The sequence below is a fragment of the Pan paniscus genome, chromosome 15, assembly GCF_029289425.2.
Source record: "Pan paniscus chromosome 15, NHGRI_mPanPan1-v2.0_pri, whole genome shotgun sequence".
Classification (NCBI taxonomy): domain Eukaryota; kingdom Metazoa; phylum Chordata; class Mammalia; order Primates; family Hominidae; genus Pan; species Pan paniscus.
This window is the reverse complement of record NC_073264.2, coordinates 56,760,474-56,781,750: the sequence shown is the minus strand read 5'-3', so window position 1 is coordinate 56,781,750 and position 21,277 is coordinate 56,760,474. Positions and strand designations below refer to the sequence as shown.

Genomic DNA, 21,277 nt, shown 5'->3' with positions numbered 1-21,277 from the left:
CTTCACACCCAATGGTACAACTTGAGCTCAAGGAGAATGTCCTCCATTGTTCTGAAGACAGATGGGGCTATATATTTCAGGAGTACTTTACATACTCTGGTCAAGAGAATTATCCCTTGATAGTAATATTTCATCTAAACATGCCATATGTGTCATTGCTAGCCAGTAATACATGAAGTTTCAGTCCACCACCTCTAGGGAACCATTCCAAGCAACACACCCAAAGTTGATGCCTTTCCTGTATTTAAGACTTTGATCATTTCTCTACCTTATCTGAGACATCTTGGTGTGCCCTCCAAAACACCTAGTTTATGGCACATCCTACATATTCAAATGTGTTTGTTAATTCACCTAGATTTCTTTGGTTCAAAGTTTTCATGAAAGTTATCTTAACCAACCCAAAAGGCGCATATTGTCTGACAAGAGGTTAACATCGGTCTTCTGAGACTCTTCAGCTTAAAGTTGTGCTCAACAAAGCCCAAACAATCAGGTAATCACAACAAATCAGCATGCCCAAAATTAAAGCTTCAAGGAGTAGATGAAAAAAGCAGAGATGATAGAGATGATAAATATGGATAAGGAGATTTTATATTTAAATTGCAGTAAAAGTAAATGCTTTAGTCTGATTTTAAGACAAGCTGCAGATTTTCTCTGTTCAGTGGATTGTTTCTAGGAGTTAGCATTACAACCTTGGAAGTCTTGTTCACTTTGTCCTGCAGCATTTTTTCAGTTGATGCCAATGCTTCCATTGCTTCCCAGTTTTTCTCCCGAAGGTCCTAATCATTTTTAGAAAGAATGATTTCAGTTTATCCATTATTGAAAGATTTTTGCTTTTTTACTTCATCAGTATTTTGCACTGCATTTAAATGCTGGTTACTGCAAAATTATTTCAATGGGAAAATATGCATATTAGCAAAAAAATAAAAAGCAATGTTTAGAAGTTTGAATGAGAAAATAAAGACGCCCACTTTCCATGTTTTAGTATATATATCAAATAGGCCAGCTTTTAAAATAATTACTATGCACGTGACAAAGAAGAAAGCATTCAAAAGTAAAGACACAAACCAAGAATACATACATGATTTCAGGTACATTGAACATTAGAAGATTAAAGACAGAGCAAATATAGAAGTATTAGAAAAAGCTTTTCATGTGATGTTTAAACGAGGCCCAATAACACTCATAGGACTTTCCACTGCAGTGTAACATTTTTTCTCTATGGTTTAATACAATTAACATGTTTCAAATCTACCTAGGAATCCCATAGTAACCCACTGTGTCCTATGTCTTTCTTGGCATGGCCAAACATTCATGCCACAAAACAACCTTACATGAATTGTATGAGCTAGTTGATCAAAGCAAAGGGGAAGGCTGGAAGGCTATAAAATAGATTCTCTTGGAGGCAAAAGAGGTTATTAAAAATTGAGAGATCTGGATTTTAACAGCATTTCATTCGCAAATATAATCTGCTATATTTCAGTCTTTTTTTTTCAGAATGAGAAATCTAAACAGATAAAAACCAACAACGAAAAATAAAAAGCCAATAATCACCATTTATTACTTAATATATGCCAACCACTGTACTTGGCAGTTCACAAATTCTCACCGTTACAACAACCCCATGAGGTATTTATTCCCATTCTATAGATAGGGAAACCACAGCTCAAGTAAGTTAGGAAACTGAGCCAAGTATACACAGAAAATGAAGTGGCAAAACTAGAAGGAAAGACTGACACTGCTATCTGCTGGCCTCCAGTGTCCTGGCTCTTTTCACACGGGTTCAATGTCTCCAGCGCTGCTGCTGCTGCTGCATTACCATGCCCTCCTTATCTCAGAATTCCAATAATAAAACACAGTTAAGATGTTAGCAGTATATCGGCAAGTTCACCTCAAGTTTTGTGGCTAAGCAATGCTGTTAGTACTGTTATACCAACACACAAGTGGCAATTCATGTACCTAATTTTGACAAACTCAGGGGTACAAGAAAATGTCAACTTGTTAAATTAACAATTTAACACAAACTTTGAAAAACAGAAAACACACATCCATTTACTAGCAATACTCCCCTAGATTTCAGTAACATTTTATCCTTGCTCAAGTCTTAGCAATCACACTACAGTGTACAAAAATTTCTTCTCTAGCAAGAATGCTTGGACTCTACTTACAGGTGTTGCCCTCTGGTATGAGAAAAGTTAAGAAATTCTACTAAATTGTTTGTCTATAGAGTAAGTTATTAGGGTTCATATTTCTGAAAGCACTATCCCTTCCCTTTCTAGTATAAATGTAGTCAGGTTCTAAAGCCTCTAACACACTTAATTACCAAAATTTGAACCACCTCTCAGTTAAAAATGGGAGGTTCTGGTCAGGCGCCGCCGTGGCTCACACCTATAATCCCAGCACTTTGCAAGGCCAAGGCAGGTGGATCACTTGAGATCAGGAGTTCGAGACCAGCCTGGCCTACATGGTAAAACCCCACCTCTACTAAAAATACAAAAAACATTAGCTGAGTATGGTGGTGCACACCTGTAGTTCCAGCTACTCAGGAGGGTGAGGCAGGAGAATCGCCTGAACCCAGGAGGCCGAGGTTGCAGTGAGCCAAGTTCATGCCACCTCCAGCCTGGGCAACAGAGCGAGACCCTGTCTTAAAAAAAAAAAAAAAAAAGGCAGGAGGAGGTTCCAGAAGGCTTTCAAAAGACCTCATTACTGAGTATACTGGGTTTGAATACTGGCATTACTTTTAGTTTACAAAAAGGCCAGCCCAATCTAAGAGGAAATATCTTTGATTTTAAAATACCAAGCTGAAAAACATGTTTTTCCAAATAAAAGTTCAACAAAAAGTCAATTGCATTTTTAGCTTTTTAAAATAACTAAAGGTATAATAATTATAGCTTCAACATTTAAATATTTATAAGAATAAGAATTCATCTTTTCACTTACTTAAAAAAAACTGTTCTCCAATAATGCCCCGCCCCCCGAAAAAACTACACACAGAAAATAGTACTTTCTTACAAAGATTAAGAAATCGAAAGTAAAAGTAGATTTTTAAAAAATTCCTGAACCATATTTCAGTGTTAAAGTAATAAAAAGAAAAGCTTCATTCTGATAAAGATCTACTTACATTGTTTTTCTTCCTCTGGTGTTCAACTGCATCCTTCAAAGAATCTAACTCATTCCAGAGACCACTTATTTCTTTCTCTCTTTCTGAAATTCTAAACCAGAACATGAATACATGTAGCAAGATTTTAGGTAAACAGTAATACAACTTAGATCCCTACCTATCAACATTTGCTATTACAAAATAAAAATATCAAGAGATAGCACCTTGAAAAGTACATTAAAGAGTCTACCTACTGTTGACCATACAAAGCCCATCCTATGAATTTCAGAAATGATTTCTAATGTTAGTTTTTATGCCTAATATGGTATGCTCAGGCTTGTGCTAAAGAGAAATCTCATCCCCTAAGAAACATATTATGAAGATATGAACTGTTGTAGCTATTTATATTTTTACCTGGGTCAGTACACAGTAGCTATTTTCAGAGGAGTTAAAACTGATGTAGAAGCAGTCCCTTAAATATATTTTTTTTTCCAGAGGGCAATGAATCAGTTATAACTTTAAATGGCTAACCCACAACAAAAGTATAATATTAAAATGAGCTCAGTGTTTTCTTGCCATTTTCATACCAATCTCAACATTCATGTTTTTTTCTGCTACTGTTTCCCAGAAACGCAGAAGGCAATGGCAAAGATTCATAATTTGATTCTGTTATAGTTGAGAGTGGCTGGAGTAGAAAGTTAAATAACAAATAGCTCTTCCCTGAGAATCAGTGTCCATATAAGAGGCTGGCAAACTAGGGCTATGGGCCCACTCCACAGTCTGTTTTTGTAGGTCCTCAAACTAAGAGCTGTTTTTACATTTTTAAAGTGTTGTTTTATTTATACATGTACACACATATACACATATATATACACATGTATAAAACAGACCTATGGGTCCCACAGGCCTAAAATGCTATCAGGGCCTTTACAGAAAATATTTGCCAACCTTTTCTCTATATAGTCAAACTCAAGATTCGATTTAATAGTCAATAATTCTAACCTAGTAAACAAGCAACTCTGTAAACCAACCAAGATGGAAAAACATTTAGATTAAAAGAAAAAAAATTAACAATATTCCCAATGATAGATCACTTACATCATCTATTAATATACTTAATGTGGTTGACATTTTAACATGTTGAAACACACTAACTTATGTGAAATGACCTTAAATGTAGCCTCACAGAGAAAATTACAGGCCAACAAGAAAAAGGTATCAGTAAAAAAAAAAAAAACTCCTTAAGAAAGACAATCATAAAGACTATATATATGTATTTTTTTTTTCTTGGTGCCAGGCTGGAGTGCAATGGTGCGAAATTCCTGGGCTAAAAAGATCCTCCCACTTCAGCCTCCCAAGTAGCTGGGACCACAGGTGCATGCCATCACACCCGGAATTTCTAAACTTTTCGTAGAGACTAGGTCTGACTATGTTGCCCAGGCTGATCTCAAACCCCTGGGCTCAGTGATCCTCCCGTCTCAGTCTCCCCAGCTGCTGGGATTACAGGCGTGAGCTACCACATCTATCCTAAAATTTCTTTTAAAAAATGAAGCTAAGACAAAATTTGCATCATTCAATTACACAATCACATCTAGAAGAAAGAAGACCCAGTAAGATAACTGAGATAATAGAAGGTGATTTAGAAAACCCTGCAAAGTATAGTTTAACTTGATTTGATGTTTTCTGAATGCCTAAAAAAACAAAAACAAACATCTCCCTCAACAAAATATTCAAATCCAAATACCATAAAAAAAGCATCTTAGCCAAAAGTACTGCTCAACTCTAAACTGCAATTCAAGATATCCAAATAGAACTGTAAAAATCAGGTGCCATTTGCAGTTACACTAAATTGCTTATTTGAGAATGGTTTATCACATAAAAATAGTTACTACTTTATAAACTGTGACTCAAACTTATTACTTACACTTTTAATAATTCTTCATGAGGGGGAAAAGAAGATGCCTATCAAAAGAGTTAAATGTTATTTCAGAACAAAACTTTTCAGGAGACTTAAAAACATTGAAGCTTTTCTCAAATATAAATTAAGAAAACAACAAAAGTAAAAATAGTATATATTTCATATGCCAGTAACCCTGACTTTAATCAAGTGATTTTAATAAAAACATGTACAAATCTGTAAAATGTATTGAATGCTAAATCCAATCTCTACTGTCGCAACGTACTTGAACTCTTCATTTAATAAGTATTTATCAATTTCCCACTATGTGCATGGAAGCACACCTTACATTTTCAAACTGCACAATTCAAATTTGACTACATAAAAATGTTAAGCTTCCAAGTTTAAAAAAAAAAAAAAATACCAGAAATCAAAAGCAAAACTAGGACAAGTTATGTTTCCTCACGTTTAACAAAGTTATTTATACATCAACATGCAAAGGTACACAGCCCTTCATATATGGTATTTATTCCTTGGTGACAATAATCTCTCAAGCTTCTTGTTTGCAAGGACTCCAATTCATTTGTTTCTCAAAATACTATCAAGTCTATCCATATACATGCATAAATTAATTTACAGGCTATTTTGGGTAGCATCTTTTATAAAAACACACTTTTGTTTTTACCAAGCAGAATTATAACTTGAAAACCTCTTTTAAATAGTAGTAGACTATTGCTTATGATACATTTGTTAGTTTCTCTCCAGTTACTAATGTTTCATTTGGGAAGAGGGGAGATAAGTGTACACATATCTTTAACCCAACCTCTACAGTATTTAAACTGACTTGCTAAGAATTCTAGGATCAGAAAACACACATAAATACAAAACAGAGCTGGAATACAGGCAATAATATTATTTGTGTATACTTTATAGATTTGTTTTACTTTGGATATGACATAGCAAGTTGCTTTCTTTTATATAAAATTTGATAAACATAAATAAAACATACTTCATTCTCAATGAAAATGCAGAAATGGCAAAAATACTCATATGTCACTGGTTATATAATTTTTTTGCCACATAAGTGAAAGGCAAGACATCTAATAATACCTACCTGTTGGTGGTTTTGTTGTTTAAGCTCCTCAATTTGGGACTTAAACAATTTGTTTTCATCTTGTACATCCTAATTAAATAAAAATTAAACATCAGTATCTAAACAGATTTTTTCCACATAAACTTAGATCATACAAGCTAGAAACAGATCATACAAGCTAGAAAAATTCCAAAATAGCAATAATTTTAAAGGGTGTAATAAGCTCTTCATTAAAACATATGATGAAATTAGAGTATTTATATTAGTACTAGCTGCGGAGTTTGCATGTCTCAATGGAACAAAATAGAATCCAGAAATATACCCAAATAGCTCTAAGAATTTAGTATGAAGTGACATTTCAAATCAACCTCAACTCTAGTAACATTTTGGGTTTGATATTTTTCTTTGTTGTGGGGGTTTTATCCTATGCACTGCTGGACATTTAGAAGCATCCATGGCACCCATCCACTAGATGCCCCAGCCCGCCTGCCCCAGCTGTGACAACCAAAAATGTCTTCAGATATTGACAAATGTCCCCTGGGGAACGGAATTACTACTGCTATGATGGATTATTTAATAATGTGGCTAGCCTTCTCTTTTTAATGGTTACAATGTTATTGTTACAGCTTACTGAAATAAGTTACACTAAATAAGCTAAACAAACAAACAAACAAAAAGAATTATAAACACATTAGAAGAAAATGTAATTTTTTTTTTTTAAAGATGGCAGTCTTGCTGTGTCACCCAGGCTGGAGTGCAGTGGTGTGATCTTGGCTCACTGCAGCCTCTGCCTCCCGGGTTCAAGTGATTCTCCTGTCTCAGCTTTCCGAGTATCTGGGACTACAGGCACCTGCCACCATGCCCGGCTAACTTTTGTATTTTTTTAGTAGAGTCGGGGTTTCACCACGTTGGCCATGTTTGGTCTCGAACTCCTGACCTCAAGAGATCCACCTGTCTCGGCCTCCCAAGGTGCTGGGATTACTACTGTGAACTACCACACCCAGCCGAATATATTTTTATGATCGTAGAGAGATACCTTTCTTCCGGAGACTTAAAACTCTAGAAATTACTTATATTTGAGTACATAAAAGTTTCAAATTTCCCAAAAAGGGGAAAAACACAAATGAAGTCAGAAGAAAAAATGGGGAAAATAAATCACCTCATATAATAACAAAAGGTTATTTAATTTCCCTTATTACATAAAAAGGATCTTACAAATTAGTTAAAAAAAAAAAGTCAACTCAGTGGAAAAAGTGTGGGAAAAATTAAAGGACAATTCATATAAAAATGACTTGAACATATGAAAAATGCTTAACTTCTCTCACAGTCAAATGCAAATTAAAAATAATCTTACCATCTTTCAAGTATAATATCAAAAATTTTTATCCTTGTCAATGTTGGAAAGGAAGAAGGTGAAATGGCCCTTAGTTGGTGAATGTGTCAATTAGTGAAAACACTTTTGCAGGTCTATCTAGCATTGTCTAACAAAATTTAAAATGAACCTACATGAGAGGGAGAAGGAATGTGGTAGACTCGAACCTTGAAGCATGTAATGTGAGCAAGATTAATCCAAGACAATGTAGGCATCTACGCATTTGCTATGACTTCAAATCAATGTTCTGTAAGTAAGGTGAATACTAACTGCATGAAGGTAAGATATTGATTTTCTATTTAACTATCTCTTTTAACAAACAAAAAAGCTACATAAGCCTTGATCCAGAATTTCACTTCTAGGATACAGATAACACTAGTAAAAGTATTCAAAACATGTGCAAGGATATTCACTGCTGCATTGTTTGTGCAGAAAAAACAGCCCTAAATAATCTAGGTATCCATCAACTGGAATTGGTTATATAAATGATATATGCTGGCTGCGGTGGCTCACACCTATAATCTCAGCACTTTGGGAGGCCGAGGTGGGAGGATCACCTGAGGTCAGGAGTTCGAGACCAGTCTGGCCAACATGCTGAAACCCCATCTCTACTAAAAAATACAAAAATTAGCTGGGCATAGTGGTGCATGCCTGTAGTCCCAGCTACTCTAGAGGCTAAGGCAAGGAGAATGGCTTGAACCCAGGAGGAGGAGGTTGCAGCGAGCCGAGATCACGCCACTGTACTCCAGCCTGAGCAACACAGCAAGACTCTGTCTCAAAAATAAAAATAAAATAAATGATATAACCATCCAGTATCATAAAACTATTAAAAGTTAAGGCAGAAATGTGCTTTATATGTTAAGATCTTGAAAACACTGTTAATTGTGAAGAAAGCAAAATATACAAGTTAGTATAGTTCAACAGAGTATTTAATAAACAAGTATACATACATACACACATTTTATGCATGGGTACTTACTCAAAAAATATGCCAATAATGACACCTAGTATCTGGGTGGGAGGGAGACTCATTCTGTACTCTATTTTTTGGCAGCAGTTAAAAATTATTTTAAAGCATGCAAAGACAATAATTTACAAAATAATTAATTTTAAGTCACCATATTCACCTGTAACAGCTTTGTTTTGCTAGAAAGATCACTCTCCCTCTCTTTTAGTGTGGCTTCTAACCTCTTCAATTCATTTTCCTTTTCTTTCAACCTAGAATTTTTTACAAAGATCTGCATTAACTAAAGTACATAAAAAAGGAAAACCAGACTCCAATATCACCCCTAAGAAAAAAGATGGCAGAAACAATACATACCAGCTTTTTTTTCCCCATATTATACCAACTTAGAAGTTTGTTTTAAAAGATATTTCTAGGATCATTCTACTCAGTCATACTTAACATTTCTTAAGCAAATGTGGCTTTATCTAGGAAGAAACTCTAAAACAAAAACTAGGAACAAAACTATATTTTATCAAATTGTTGCAAAAATTACCACTTCAAAAGCAAGGAGTTTTGCCCCCAAGAATCTTAGTCATAATTTGTTGACCCTGGAAATTACAAAATATGTCTAACCTTTGTACTGAAGAGATGCTATGGATAATTTAATCTGTTTTTCCCTTACCCAATGCTGACGTAAATCTTACTCTATCTAGCCCAAGTGAATCTCAATTGCCCTGGTCATCCTAAGCAATAGACCGCTAGCATAACACCACCATCAAAATGATCTGTTTAACTGTTTCCTCAGGATAGGAAATCTTATCCATTTCGGTATCCCCAATGCCAGAAAGCACATAATAGAGTCTCAAGTACTCGTTGAGCTGAACACTTATTTTTACCACACCTTGATCCAGAATTTCAAGATGCTTATAAATCTATATGAAAAAAATGACAAAACAGCATACATGAAGAGTGAGATAAATGTATAAAAAGGGAAAAACTTAAATGCATATTGCTAAGTAAAAGAAGGCAATCCAAGGCTGAGCATGGTGGCTCATGCCTGTAATCCCAGCATTTTGGGAGGCCAAGATGGGAGGATCACTCAAGCCCAGGAGATCAAGACCAGCCTGGGCAACACAGGGAGACTCTGTTTCTAAAAAATTAGCCAGGCAAGGTGGCATGTGCCTGTAGTCCCAGCTACTCGAAAGGCTGAGGTGGGAGGATTGCTTGAGCCCAGGATGTCCTGGCTGCAGTGAGCCATGATCACAGCCCTGCACTCCATGTACTCCAGCCTGGGCCACAGAGAAAGACTCTGTCCCAAAAAAAAAGAAAAGAAAAGAGCCAAACCAGAAAAGCCATATACTGTATGATTTCAACTACGAAATTCTGGAAAAGGTAAAACTCTGAAGACAGTAAGATCATTGGTTGGGTGGGGGGTGCTGCCGGGATGTGGAGGAAGGGAGGGAGGGATACACAGGTAGAACACAGGAGATTTTTAAGGCAGTAAAACTGTTTTGTATGATACTGTAATGATAGATACATGTCATTATACATGTTAAAACCCACATAGTTTCCTAATGGAAACTATGAACTTCAGTTAATAACAACGATAACAATGTACTGCTATTGGCTCATCACTTGTAACAAATGTACCATGCTAATGCAAGATGTTAATAGGGAGAATTGGTATTTCTCTCTTTTATCCCTATAAATATAAAAAGTTCTCCACCACAAAAAATAAAATCTATTAATTTAAAAAAGAAAATGGCAAAAAAAAAAAGTAAGGCAGAAATATACCTAAAATTACCTACTTTAATGGTCTACATATCTCTACTATAAACAGGCCAGAAATGAGGCCCTAAGCTTTCCAAGCAAATAAGAGATAAGCACCTCGACAGTTACACCATAGCCAAAAGACAAACAATAATTGTACAAATGAGTAATCTTCCAAGAACAGAGTAATCACCCTTATTTTTAGAAAGATAATAACCTAATAAATATCCTCAATATCTTGACAGTTTAAAACGCGGCACTTCTTTAAAACAAGTATCAATAAAGAGTAATGGTATCACCAAGAAAAATTTGTTAAAAGCAATTTTAAATGGGGCCAAGAAGATCAGGTCCAGATACCCTTTCCCACCATTGTAACCTGCTGTACCTTAAGACAACAGACTCTCTAGAATAAAACATTTTCTAAGATTCATATCTACAGAAACTGACACCTCTTATGCTGACTAGATTCAGTTTTCCTATTCAGCACAGGATAATATGACAAGTTCCATTTTCCCTATAAATAAATTAAAATTACAGAAAGGTTTAAAATTCATTATCAAGATTATGGCTAAGATTATCTTTTGGTTAATTCAGAGATGTTACTAACATCTAATTCAAATACTAATTTTCATTTGAAATAAGTTTAATCTCTATAATAATTGCATACTTTGTTTTAAAAAATAACTTAAAACCAGTCTATATTTGCGGAAAGAATAATTGAAAAAATGGGTTTGATGGATTTGGAAAGGATAAAGTCTCCAGGTATCTGAAAGCATTTAAATAACCTTTATTTTACCCAACAGAGACTTAGCCTATTTGCGTCTGGAATTATAATTTCCACTTAACAATAAAGTTAATGATGTACAGGAAACTCATCATTATATTCAAGCACACCCTGGAAAATAATGAGACGTTTGTTTCTCTTCAAAATGTGGTCTTAAAGCATACTTACACAATCTCAAGTTCTTCAAACTGTGATGCAGAAGAGGCCTGAGAAACAGAATCATATTTTTAATGCGGTTAGCATTAAATGTTATGTTGTAGGTGCTACAACATATATATGGAATCACCCACCAATAAAAACAAAAACATAATTATATGCAGTAAATTTAAGATTGGGTCATTTATAAAGCAAGGACAGAATGAGTTTTATTAAATAATTTTTCATACTTATTAAAAGATTAAAGACTAATACTTTAAACAGATAGTTAAGGATGAACTAAGAGTCTATTTGAAAAGGTAGAGATAAGGAAATGCTTGTAGGCTCAGGTTGACAGATTAAGCAGTTAAGTATGACTTGCCAGAAATAAAAGCTAACTTATTTAAACAACAACAAAACTACGGTACAACATAATTTTTCTGGCAAGAAACTCAGAACATATTAACATCTTTACTTTCTAATGCCTTAAACAAAGATTTCTCATTCCTTATGTAACATGTTGGTAATTTGTTTATACTATACCTCTTTCAAGTTATGTTGTGCTACTTCCTGAACATGTGCTTTTAAAGATTCATTTTCTTCTTGAAGATCCTTAAAAAGATTAGGCGTAAATTAAATTGATAGTCAAGTATAAAAAGGCTATTTTTTATTGTTTTTAATTTCTCACCTGTAACCACTTCCCTGTATTGGCTAGGTCTTTCTCTTTCTCTTCCAAAACGGCCTTCATGGTATTCATCTGTTCCTCTTTTCCTTTTAATCTGATAATAAATTAATCAGAACTCTAAATGAAAATGTTACATGACCATAAAAAGCAAAAATCTTAGACACTGAAAAAAGTATATTTTGGGTAGTACTCACAGACCAGCTGATTAAACTAAACTAAAACTTATCAAGTATAAAGGCATACAAGGCTAGGCGCAGTGGCTCACGCCTGTAATCCCAACACTTTGGGAGGCCAAGGCGGGCGGATCACAAGGTCAGGAGATCAAGACCATCCTGGCTAACACGGTGAAACCCTGTCTCTACTAAAAATACAAAAAAATTAGCCGGGCGTGGTGGTGCGCGCCTGTAGTCCCAGCTACTCGGGAGGCTGAGGCAAGACAATCACTTGAACCCGGGAGGTGGAGGTTGCAGTGAGCCGTGATCATGCCACTGCACTCCAGCCTGGGCGACAGAGTGAGATTCCATCTCAAAAAACAAACAAACAAAAAAAAGGCATATAAGATTTTGGAGACAATCAAATCAGGAAGCATAGGATGATTAAGGAAAACCATTCTATCACTGAATATCCAGACATGAGTAAGTTAGTTTAGCTGTACCTCTACCCTGTATCACCTTAAGTCAATACAAACAAATTTGGAAAACTTACTACAATTGATCTGGATGTGAAAGATACCAATTTCACATGGCTATTAAAATAGGCAAAGAGCAACATCTCAATTTGAGGTTATATTCGGATTATAAATCATGAAAAGACTTCCTACCTCCTTCCCACAAAAAAACTTAATAGGTTAAAGCCAAATAAGAAACTTAGGGCCCTTAGGAGTTTTGAGATAATCAGTATTTTCGTATTTTCTAAAACACCACTTGAAATCAAGAAGCTATAATTTTCATTATACTTCTATTTAACTCATGAAAAAGAAATAGTAAAAGGAAATGAGATAAATGGTACTTACAAGTTCTGAAGCTCCTGAACTTTGGAAGTGATAGATAACTGAAATACAAAGGACAGAAAAATCAATTAATAATCCTTTCAATTTAACTTATTAAGCTTTATAAGTCTTTATAATGTGTACACTTCAAATTACAAAGAAACTAGCTGAATTTTTCATGACAAAATGAGATGTGTTTTGAGTTTACCTCCTCTTGACTCCAATAACAGGAAAATTAATAAACTAAAAATAATAAGGGGGAGGGACAAGGAAAATAGTTATGAATAATAAGTCTAACTAATGTGATGCTTTTTTTCTTTAGGCTAGTCAAGTGAAGCAGTGGGATGGAGAAGGAATAAAGAAATCTGTAACTGGTTGTGATCAATCAGTTGTAAACACCACTGCACTCAGACCAGTCATACTTCTACAGTACTGAAAATTAGAATATTAACTCTCCACACACCTCCCTACCGTATCAGAGCTCTTCTCCATCCCAGTTTTCAAGGCCAACTACTCAACAGTACTCTATGATGTCCTTTTTTAATTTTTTCTTAATCATACACAGTCTGATAATACCTTTTATCCTCCACTCTCTTCTCACAGGCCCTTCAGATTCTTGGCTTAGATGTCAGTTCCTCAGGAGGAGACTTTCCTGAACTCTCAATCTATATTAGAAAAGTATGATCTTTTCATCCTACCTGTTTCGTTCAACACATTATCTCCAATCACTAGCTAGTGATCCACCAATCACAAGTACAGTGCTTTGACAAGTACTGTTTTGACAATAAATATTGCTGAATGAATCTATGAGATGAATGAATCATCTCTTCAATGAAATCTATTTTTTCAAGAAAGCCTTATCAGATTAAAATCAGCAAAACTCATCAATTTCCAATAATCACATCTATGTCTGAAATCCCAATGAAACTTGTACTTTGTTCTAAGGCAGAGATAGAGCAATGTATATTCAAATAACATTTTGGTCCATGCAGTTTTCTTTTAAAAGGGGGCAGGGGGATTTAAAAAATTGCCAAACTGTTTCGTGTTTCATTTGTAATTGGCAAACTAAAATGAAACATTAACACAAAAAATGTTCTAGAAAATAACCATTAACAGTTAAAATTTTTAAGACATACAGATTAAAATATCAAGAATACTTTCTCAAATCAGGCAAAAAATAAAATGAAAAGCACATAACCCAATATACCTACAGCATACTACTAAGTTTTTTCTGAGTAACAAGAAAAAAAATCAAATAGCTCATAAATAACACAACTAATAAATCTGTCATGCTATGGCTCTGGGATTTTTACCTGTTGAGCCTTTTCAAGCTGGACATTTCCTATTTCTTCTTTTAGAGCCTTTATTTCCTGTTTCAAATCCTTGACAATGACAAAACAGACAAGATTGGACAATGGAAACACAGAAATTGACATAAAATGCAATGCACAGACAAACACACGAAATTAAATGATATTAACTAAAGTTGATAAACAAAAACATAAAACACAGTTCTCTGTCTCCCAATACCTGAACAGTTTTCTCCTTGTTAGCAACTTTGAGAAGTTCTGCCTCCAGAAGCTCTTCTACAGACTTGATCTTTCCATCTTTCTCATGGATCCTTCAATAAAGAAATGCAGTATAATTTGATTAGAAATCACCAAGACCCACCAAGATATAAAAATAGCACCAAATAATGAAATGGCTCTCCAAATCAACCCTTTCCCATTTTAAATAAAATAGCAACATGTCTTTGTAGAATGGCCAGGGTGAACATAAAGCTCCTCCTAACAGACAGCTGAAGCCTATGCACACAAGAAGTCAGTTAAGTGCTTCAGAAGTACATCAGAAATATAAGATTTGTACCCTGAGGAATACAGAGAAGAATCAAGTTCCATTCAACTATACTGACTCCCATCCTCTGGAAATAGTTTTTTTTTTGTTTTTTTTTTTTTAATTATACTGAATTTGGGAAAGCACAGCTAAGTTGTCTTATTCCATTAAGAAAAATTGTAGAGTGAAAGTTAAACACACATCAGCTGTCCCAACTGCACAATAAAACTAGATTTCTAAGCACACACACACAAAAAATGGACCAAAGAAGAAAAACCAGTTTATAATAATGTTATCACTTACACTTTCTTAAGTTCTTCAACTAGAGAGGCAAAAGAAACCTGGAAATAGGAAAGTATCCTACTTAGTAATTTGTTCAAAATAGAAATGGGTCAGAAATAGAAATGCACATTATCCTTAGATTTTCCAATACAATCAAAATCCAAATGGGAAAAGCCCAGGCATTCTTTCGAGACTTTTTTAATGTCATAATAATGACAACAAATAGCATTTTGAACATAGGTAGCTTTAAGGTCACTTATAAATATGCCAAAAGAAAAAATCATTAGATAAATGTTAAAATTATTTAATCAATAATTCCAACCATAGAGAAAACAAAACTAAGAAACTGCCTAATTTCAGGCGGCCTCTTTTACTAGAGTCTTACTTTATATTTGTATACTTAGAACCTTTTTATCACTCTAGTAAGAGGCAATGGCACCCTATCTGGAGCATTTGTCACAGTACCTGGCATACAATCAGTATTAAATTGCAGCCTCTATTACTGATTATCATTCATAAATTAAAACTATAATTGACATATTCCAACCTGGAGGAAGAGAAACAACAGACCTGTTTTTATGCAACAGTTTGCCCACTGTTTAAAAGAGAATGGGCTGGGCACAGTGCCTCATGCCTATAATTCCAGCAATTTAGGAAGCTAAGGTGGGAGGACCACTTGAGGCCAGGAGTTTGTGACCAGTCTGGACAACATGTCGAGACCCTATCTCTACAAAAAAATAAAATAAAAGCCGAGCATTGTGGCATGAGCCTATAGTCCTAGCTACTTAGAAGACTGAGGGAGGAGTTATTGGTTGAGCCCAGGAGTTCGAGGTTACGGTGAGTTATGATTGTACCACTGCACTCCAGCCTGGGCAAAAGAGCAAGACCCCGTTTCTTTTAATTTAAAAACAAACAAACAAAAAACACAGAGACAAAGAACAGTTGTAAAAATTTACATTACCTGATCATTTTGCTTAGCTTTTAAGTCTTGAACTTCTTTTGTCAGAGATGAATTTTCTGTTCTTATTGCCTTTTTCAAAGACACATAAGCAAAACATGCTTTTACTCTCTGAAAAATATAGCTAGCTTCAAAATACATTAGTTTCTCATTTCTTTAGCTGCTTCTTTTCTACTCTGGAAGGCCCAAAACTCTCACTTTTTTCCATGTCTATAATTCTGTAATGTCTATAATTCTGTAACTTCTATAGCTATCCAAACAAATTTTTAATTCAATTACACCCACATATATTTCCACTCATATCTGGACAACCTCAAAAATATACAGTATACAACTTGTTAGTTAAGCTACTCCTCTCCCTAAATTCAAATACATCTTTTAACTTACTTCTTTCAGCAACCTTTTCCCAATCAAGTTAGGTAAAACTAATGACAACCATAAAATAGAATGGCAATCTCTTCTCTGGCCTCCAGTACTATTTCATGAATTAAGTCTGCTAGTTATCATTTGGTTATAATTTTGGTGCAAGTGGGGAAACTGACAAACTATAACAATAGTATCTACCTCATTAAGGCAGTCAATGTTATGCATTTTTAACTTCTAAAAAAACTTTAAAAAAGCATTATATAAATTTATAAATGTGAGAGGTACTATTAAGTTTAAGATCTATGGGAAAAACCTTACACAAATTACAGAGAAATCCTTTTATGTCACTGAATAATCACAAGGAAAACAAAACTACAAAATGCTTTACATTCAGCTCCTCTTCTTTAGTTGCCACCTGAATAAGTCCAGTTTCAAGTAATTCTTCCACAGTCTTTAACTTCTCATCTTTTTCTTGAATGCTGAAATTATAAGTTTGTAACACATGTATTAACTATTTTTCAGTTAATGACATTATTATTATAATTATTATTATTTTTTGAGACAGAGTCTCACTCTGTCGCCCAGGCTGGAGTGCAGTGGTACAATCTCAGCTCACTGCAAGCTCCGCCTCCCGGGTTCATGCCATTCTCCTGCCTCAGCCTCCCGAGTAGCTGGGACTACAGGCGCCCACCACCACGCCTGGCTAATTTTTTATATTTTTAGTAGAGATAGGGTTTCACCATGTTAGCCAGGATGGTCTCGATCTCCTGACCTCATGATCCACCCGCCTTGGCCTCCCAAAGTGCTGGGGATTACCGGCATGAGCCACCACACCCGGCTCTTTTTTTTTTTTTTTTTTTTTTTTTGAGGCAGAGTTTCACTCTTGTCGCCCAGGCTGGAGTGCAATGGCATGATTTTGGCTCACTGCAACCTCTGCCTCCCAGGTTCAAGCGATTCTCCTGCCTCAGCCTCCCAAGTAGCTGGGATTACAGGCATGCACCACCATGCCTGGCTAATTTTGTACATTTGGTACAGACAGGGTTTGCCATGTTGGCCAGGCTGGTTTCAAACCCCTGACCTCAGGTGATCCACCCACCTCAGCCTCCCAAAGTGCTGGGATTACAGGTGTGAGCCACCATGCCCAGCCAGTTAATGATATTATTTCTAATCATTTTAAATGGATCAACTCTTTTGTCCATCATTTCTTACAAACTTTTAATTCTAGAAAGGCTTCTAGGGATCTTTGATCATGGTCTGAGGATACTTCCTCTTTACAAGTAAAATGTACTCAAGTAATTCATGCTTATATGCTAGCCTCAACAAGTAAAATTACTGCCACACGTGAAACCCACAAACGGTAATGTAATCCCAAATCAACAGCATACTACATTTCTTCCATTACAAAGTTTAAAGAGAATTTTAAAACTCTAATTAATGTAGTTAATTTGGTAGAAGTAACTCATCAAAATATAAAAAGAAAACTAAACTCTTACCATTTTTCCATTTGTTCCACAACATCCTTATTAGGCTAAAATAAAAATCACCAAAAAAAGTTTAACTTTACCAAATTTGCATGAAGTAAAACCAGATGAGAAATGTAATTTTGTGAAAATTGTTTAGGGTTATTAAATAGATACAAAATTTAGGACAATAACTTATCTGAAGACTTGATAATTAAAAAATTCAGAAAACACAAAACAAAGAGATACATCTACACAAGAGACACAGAAAAAGTAGTAGTGTAAAATGGGCTGGCAAAATGAATTAGTATCTTATGAAAAAAATCTTAATCACTAGAAAAGATAACCTTAAGACAATCTGCCTCACTTCCTTTACATTAATTCAATTCTTCAAATACAAAGAATCCAGACTCTAAGACCTCGCAAGCCCAAAAAAAAAGAAAGAAAAGAAGAAAAGAGAAGGAAAGAGAAAGAGAGAAGGAAAGGAAAGGAAAGGAAAGGAAAGGAAAGGAAAGGAAAGGAAGGAAAGAAAGGAAAAAAAGGAAGAAAGAAAGAAAGGCAAACAGGGGCTCTTTTAATTGATTTTTTTTTTTCTATACTAAGGTGTAACATTTATATAAACAAGTGCATAAATCCTGTTCACAGCTCAGTGAATTTTGGTAGATAGATATTATGTAACTACCAACCAGATCAAGATATAAAATGTTTTAAAACTGATTGTAAATTGCAAAAGCAACAGGAATACATTCTATTTATAAAGCATTAGAACATGACATGTAAGATGAGTCCCCTTTGAAACTTCTCCTGGCATCCTCTGGTACACACACAAGTCCCCAATGTTAAAATTTATCTTATGTCCAAAGTGGGATTTCTCCCTCAGTATTCCCTTATCTTCCCTTATCTTCAGACAGCCAAGCAGCCTGACCAAAAAGATTTAGGGTCTTTCTCCTAGAACATTCTCTTCTGTGCACCCCTTTCCCAATCTTGCTAGTTTTTTACTTTTTTTCCCATTTTTTTGTTTTTCCCAATCTTATTACAATCATTTTTTACAAATGATATTAATTTTTCCATTGCCCTATCCAAGTCCTAAAATTCCACTCTGTACATATTTATGAAATTAAACCCTTCTCTTTAATGCCTAAGTTTTGGCCCTCAGCTTACTCATCTCAAATATCATAATACCCTAATTCTTCTCTCTGCTTCTAGTTCATAAGAATTGTTTTGTAGGAGGCACAGGAAAAAACTTCCCAATGGGAAAAAATAATCCAAACATGAGAAGGGAAATAGGAGTTGTCAAAAGTACATTAAATCAGGTTTATACTATGAAAAACAAATCATGCATTAAGCCTTTAAATCATTCATGAAGATGGTTTTTGTCCATCTTTATTTTCAATGAATGCCATCTCACAAAAAGACATAACACTATTAAGTCTAAGTTACCTGCACCTTAACCATTTACTGTATTGTACCTTTAGTTACTCCTACCTACCAGAGTATTCTTTCTAAAATGTTAGGCTAAATGCTCATTTATCCTTGCAACACTCTTTAGTGGCTTACCCACATGCTGCATCAGGTTCATGGTCCTGACACAACATACAAAGCCCTTCATAATTAGGTCTTAGCAAATCTTTCTCTACTCCTTACATCCTTCCTGTATTTTGTACTTCTGCAATATACCAATACTCTGAATATGCCAATCTTGCCACACTGTCATGTCTTTGAACATTGTATTCCCTCAGCCTGGACTGTCTCTTAGCTCTTTGGCAAATTCAAGCTCATTTTTCAAAATCAGGTTTAGTTGTTCCCTGTGTTACCTCCCCACCTCCTTCAAATATTAATAGAATGCATTATCTCATCTCTTCCTCTAAACCTGTACAGAGTTCAGAAACTTCATTCACCATAACTTTCTGTTTAACAGATCTATCTCCATATTAGGAGGGCAAGAATCAAGTCTCATTCATCTCTGTAACCTCAGCATGTAGGTAAGTAACTAGCATATACTCAACTAGTAAATAAGTATTTGATGAATTTTTTTTAATGAAGTTCCAGTTTAGAAAGTATTCTTGGTCTGCAGCTCATCAAATACTCTATTGCATAAACCTGACCCAGCTTAGTTTGCATCTCCAACATTTTTACTTTACTTCATACTTTATTGGTTTAATCCAATCCTACTGTTTCCTCCCCTAGATGATTTCCAAAACTAAACCATATACAATATATTCTGCAATACAATTTAACAAGGCAGTAGGGCAAAAAGAAGAAACTTCTTATAGTTTTCACTTAATAATCTTGATCACTGAATCTTAAAAATCTACTGGAATAAGAATAAGTCACGTTGCTCCTTCACTAAAAGTCAAAATGTGCTCTCCCACAGCAAAAAACAAAAAAAGTCTTATTCTGAGTAAATGAAATATTAGTAAATGATTTATTTGCATTATCTGACCATCTGCAAGCCTAAATCCAAATGCAGCCTTCCCTCCTTTAGGGTATCAACAGGTTAACTTACTTGGTACCTGTTGTCTTTCTGCTTCCTACACCTGAAGAAACAACAACTTGGCACCATTATTGGTTTCTGCTTTCATACGCTCAATCTTTTCCTCCAGAATAAAAATCCATGGGGTAAAAGGACTGAAATTTTTACATAACTAAACTGTTCAATCTCTCAACTGTCACTTGGAATTCTGACTGTGGGATAGAAAGGGGTTAAAGAAAAGTGGAAATGACAGAAATTAAGATTATACCAATCTTTTCTCTTCTTTCACTAGCAGCAACAATAAAAACGACTAGAGGAAAAGCCACAAAAATGGTTCTTTGTCTGCCAAGATGAAAGAAGTCTCAACTATAACCAAAACCTCAGTCATATGCTTTCTAGACTATTAATAAAAAGCTTTCAGAGTCAGAAGAACAATTCTAAGAATTACCCAACAGATCTTAAATTAGTATCACAAAATGAGTTTCCCCTTATCAAATAATTCTTTTAAATAAATCAAAAAATGTGGCTATAAAATTTTATCCTGTGAATTAATTATTCTTCGTAACAAAAGCACATCTCATACTAAAAGTTGTCACTTTAACAGAACATCTAAAAGTACGTAGAAACATTATAATAAAAGGCTGACTTAATAAGATAGCAATAATATTAACTTTCATAAATATGATTGGGAATTTTACATAAGGTATGACAATGGCATTTCTCAAGGTATTATATGATTTTAAAGGAAAAGAAAAATTTAAGGCTGGTGGTTTTACTTTTATCTAATGATGGAAAATACCATTTTTAGCAAAGAACAAAAGTTTTCTGTTTAAATAAGAGTTGCCAGCACCTGGATACTACTAGAATATAAGAATTCTAGGACAGTTTCAGAAGTTTCTAAGCATTTGTTTTACCTCCATGAAGTTAATTTTAAAGGTTAAAACTTCATACACTGGTTATCAGCATTTCAAAAATCTCTGGTAACTAACACACAGAAACTATACTCTGCTTTTCCAAGTAAGAACACACACACAAAAATCTATTACATTTTATCTAATCCAAGTCACCAATGTTATATCTCACCACTGCTATTTAACAGTAAAAATTAAAAACGTTGCCAACTAAACAACTAAACTGT

At 34.7% G+C, this 21,277-nt stretch overlaps 1 protein-coding gene across 39 annotated transcripts in view; it reads right to left on the bottom strand.

The window, feature by feature from the left end:
* KTN1 (kinectin 1) overlaps nt 1-21,277 on the bottom strand; it is a 104,696-nt gene that overhangs the window by 19,847 nt on the left and 63,572 nt on the right. For 16 of the 39 annotated variants that reach the window (XM_055097614.2, XM_034937596.2, XM_055097612.2 and 13 more), the window contains 15 exons: nt 17,700-17,734; nt 16,595-16,685; nt 15,844-15,912; nt 14,904-14,941; nt 14,298-14,388; nt 14,081-14,149; nt 12,792-12,829; nt 11,783-11,873; nt 11,638-11,706; nt 11,128-11,165; nt 8,587-8,677; nt 6,109-6,177; nt 5,022-5,059; nt 3,119-3,209; nt 690-776 (listed from right to left, as the gene is read on the bottom strand). In XM_055097614.2, coding sequence (XP_054953589.1) covers nt 690-776; nt 3,119-3,209; nt 5,022-5,059; nt 6,109-6,177; nt 8,587-8,677; nt 11,128-11,165; nt 11,638-11,706; nt 11,783-11,873; nt 12,792-12,829; nt 14,081-14,149; nt 14,298-14,388; nt 14,904-14,941; nt 15,844-15,912; nt 16,595-16,685; nt 17,700-17,734 — 1,005 coding nt within the window. The remainder of the gene's footprint in view (nt 1-689; nt 777-3,118; nt 3,210-5,021; nt 5,060-6,108; nt 6,178-8,586; nt 8,678-11,127; nt 11,166-11,637; nt 11,707-11,782; nt 11,874-12,791; nt 12,830-14,080; nt 14,150-14,297; nt 14,389-14,903; nt 14,942-15,843; nt 15,913-16,594; nt 16,686-17,699; nt 17,735-21,277) is intronic. The other 23 variants (XM_055097624.1, XM_055097629.2, XM_034937602.2 and 20 more) reach the window with 3 other exon arrangements.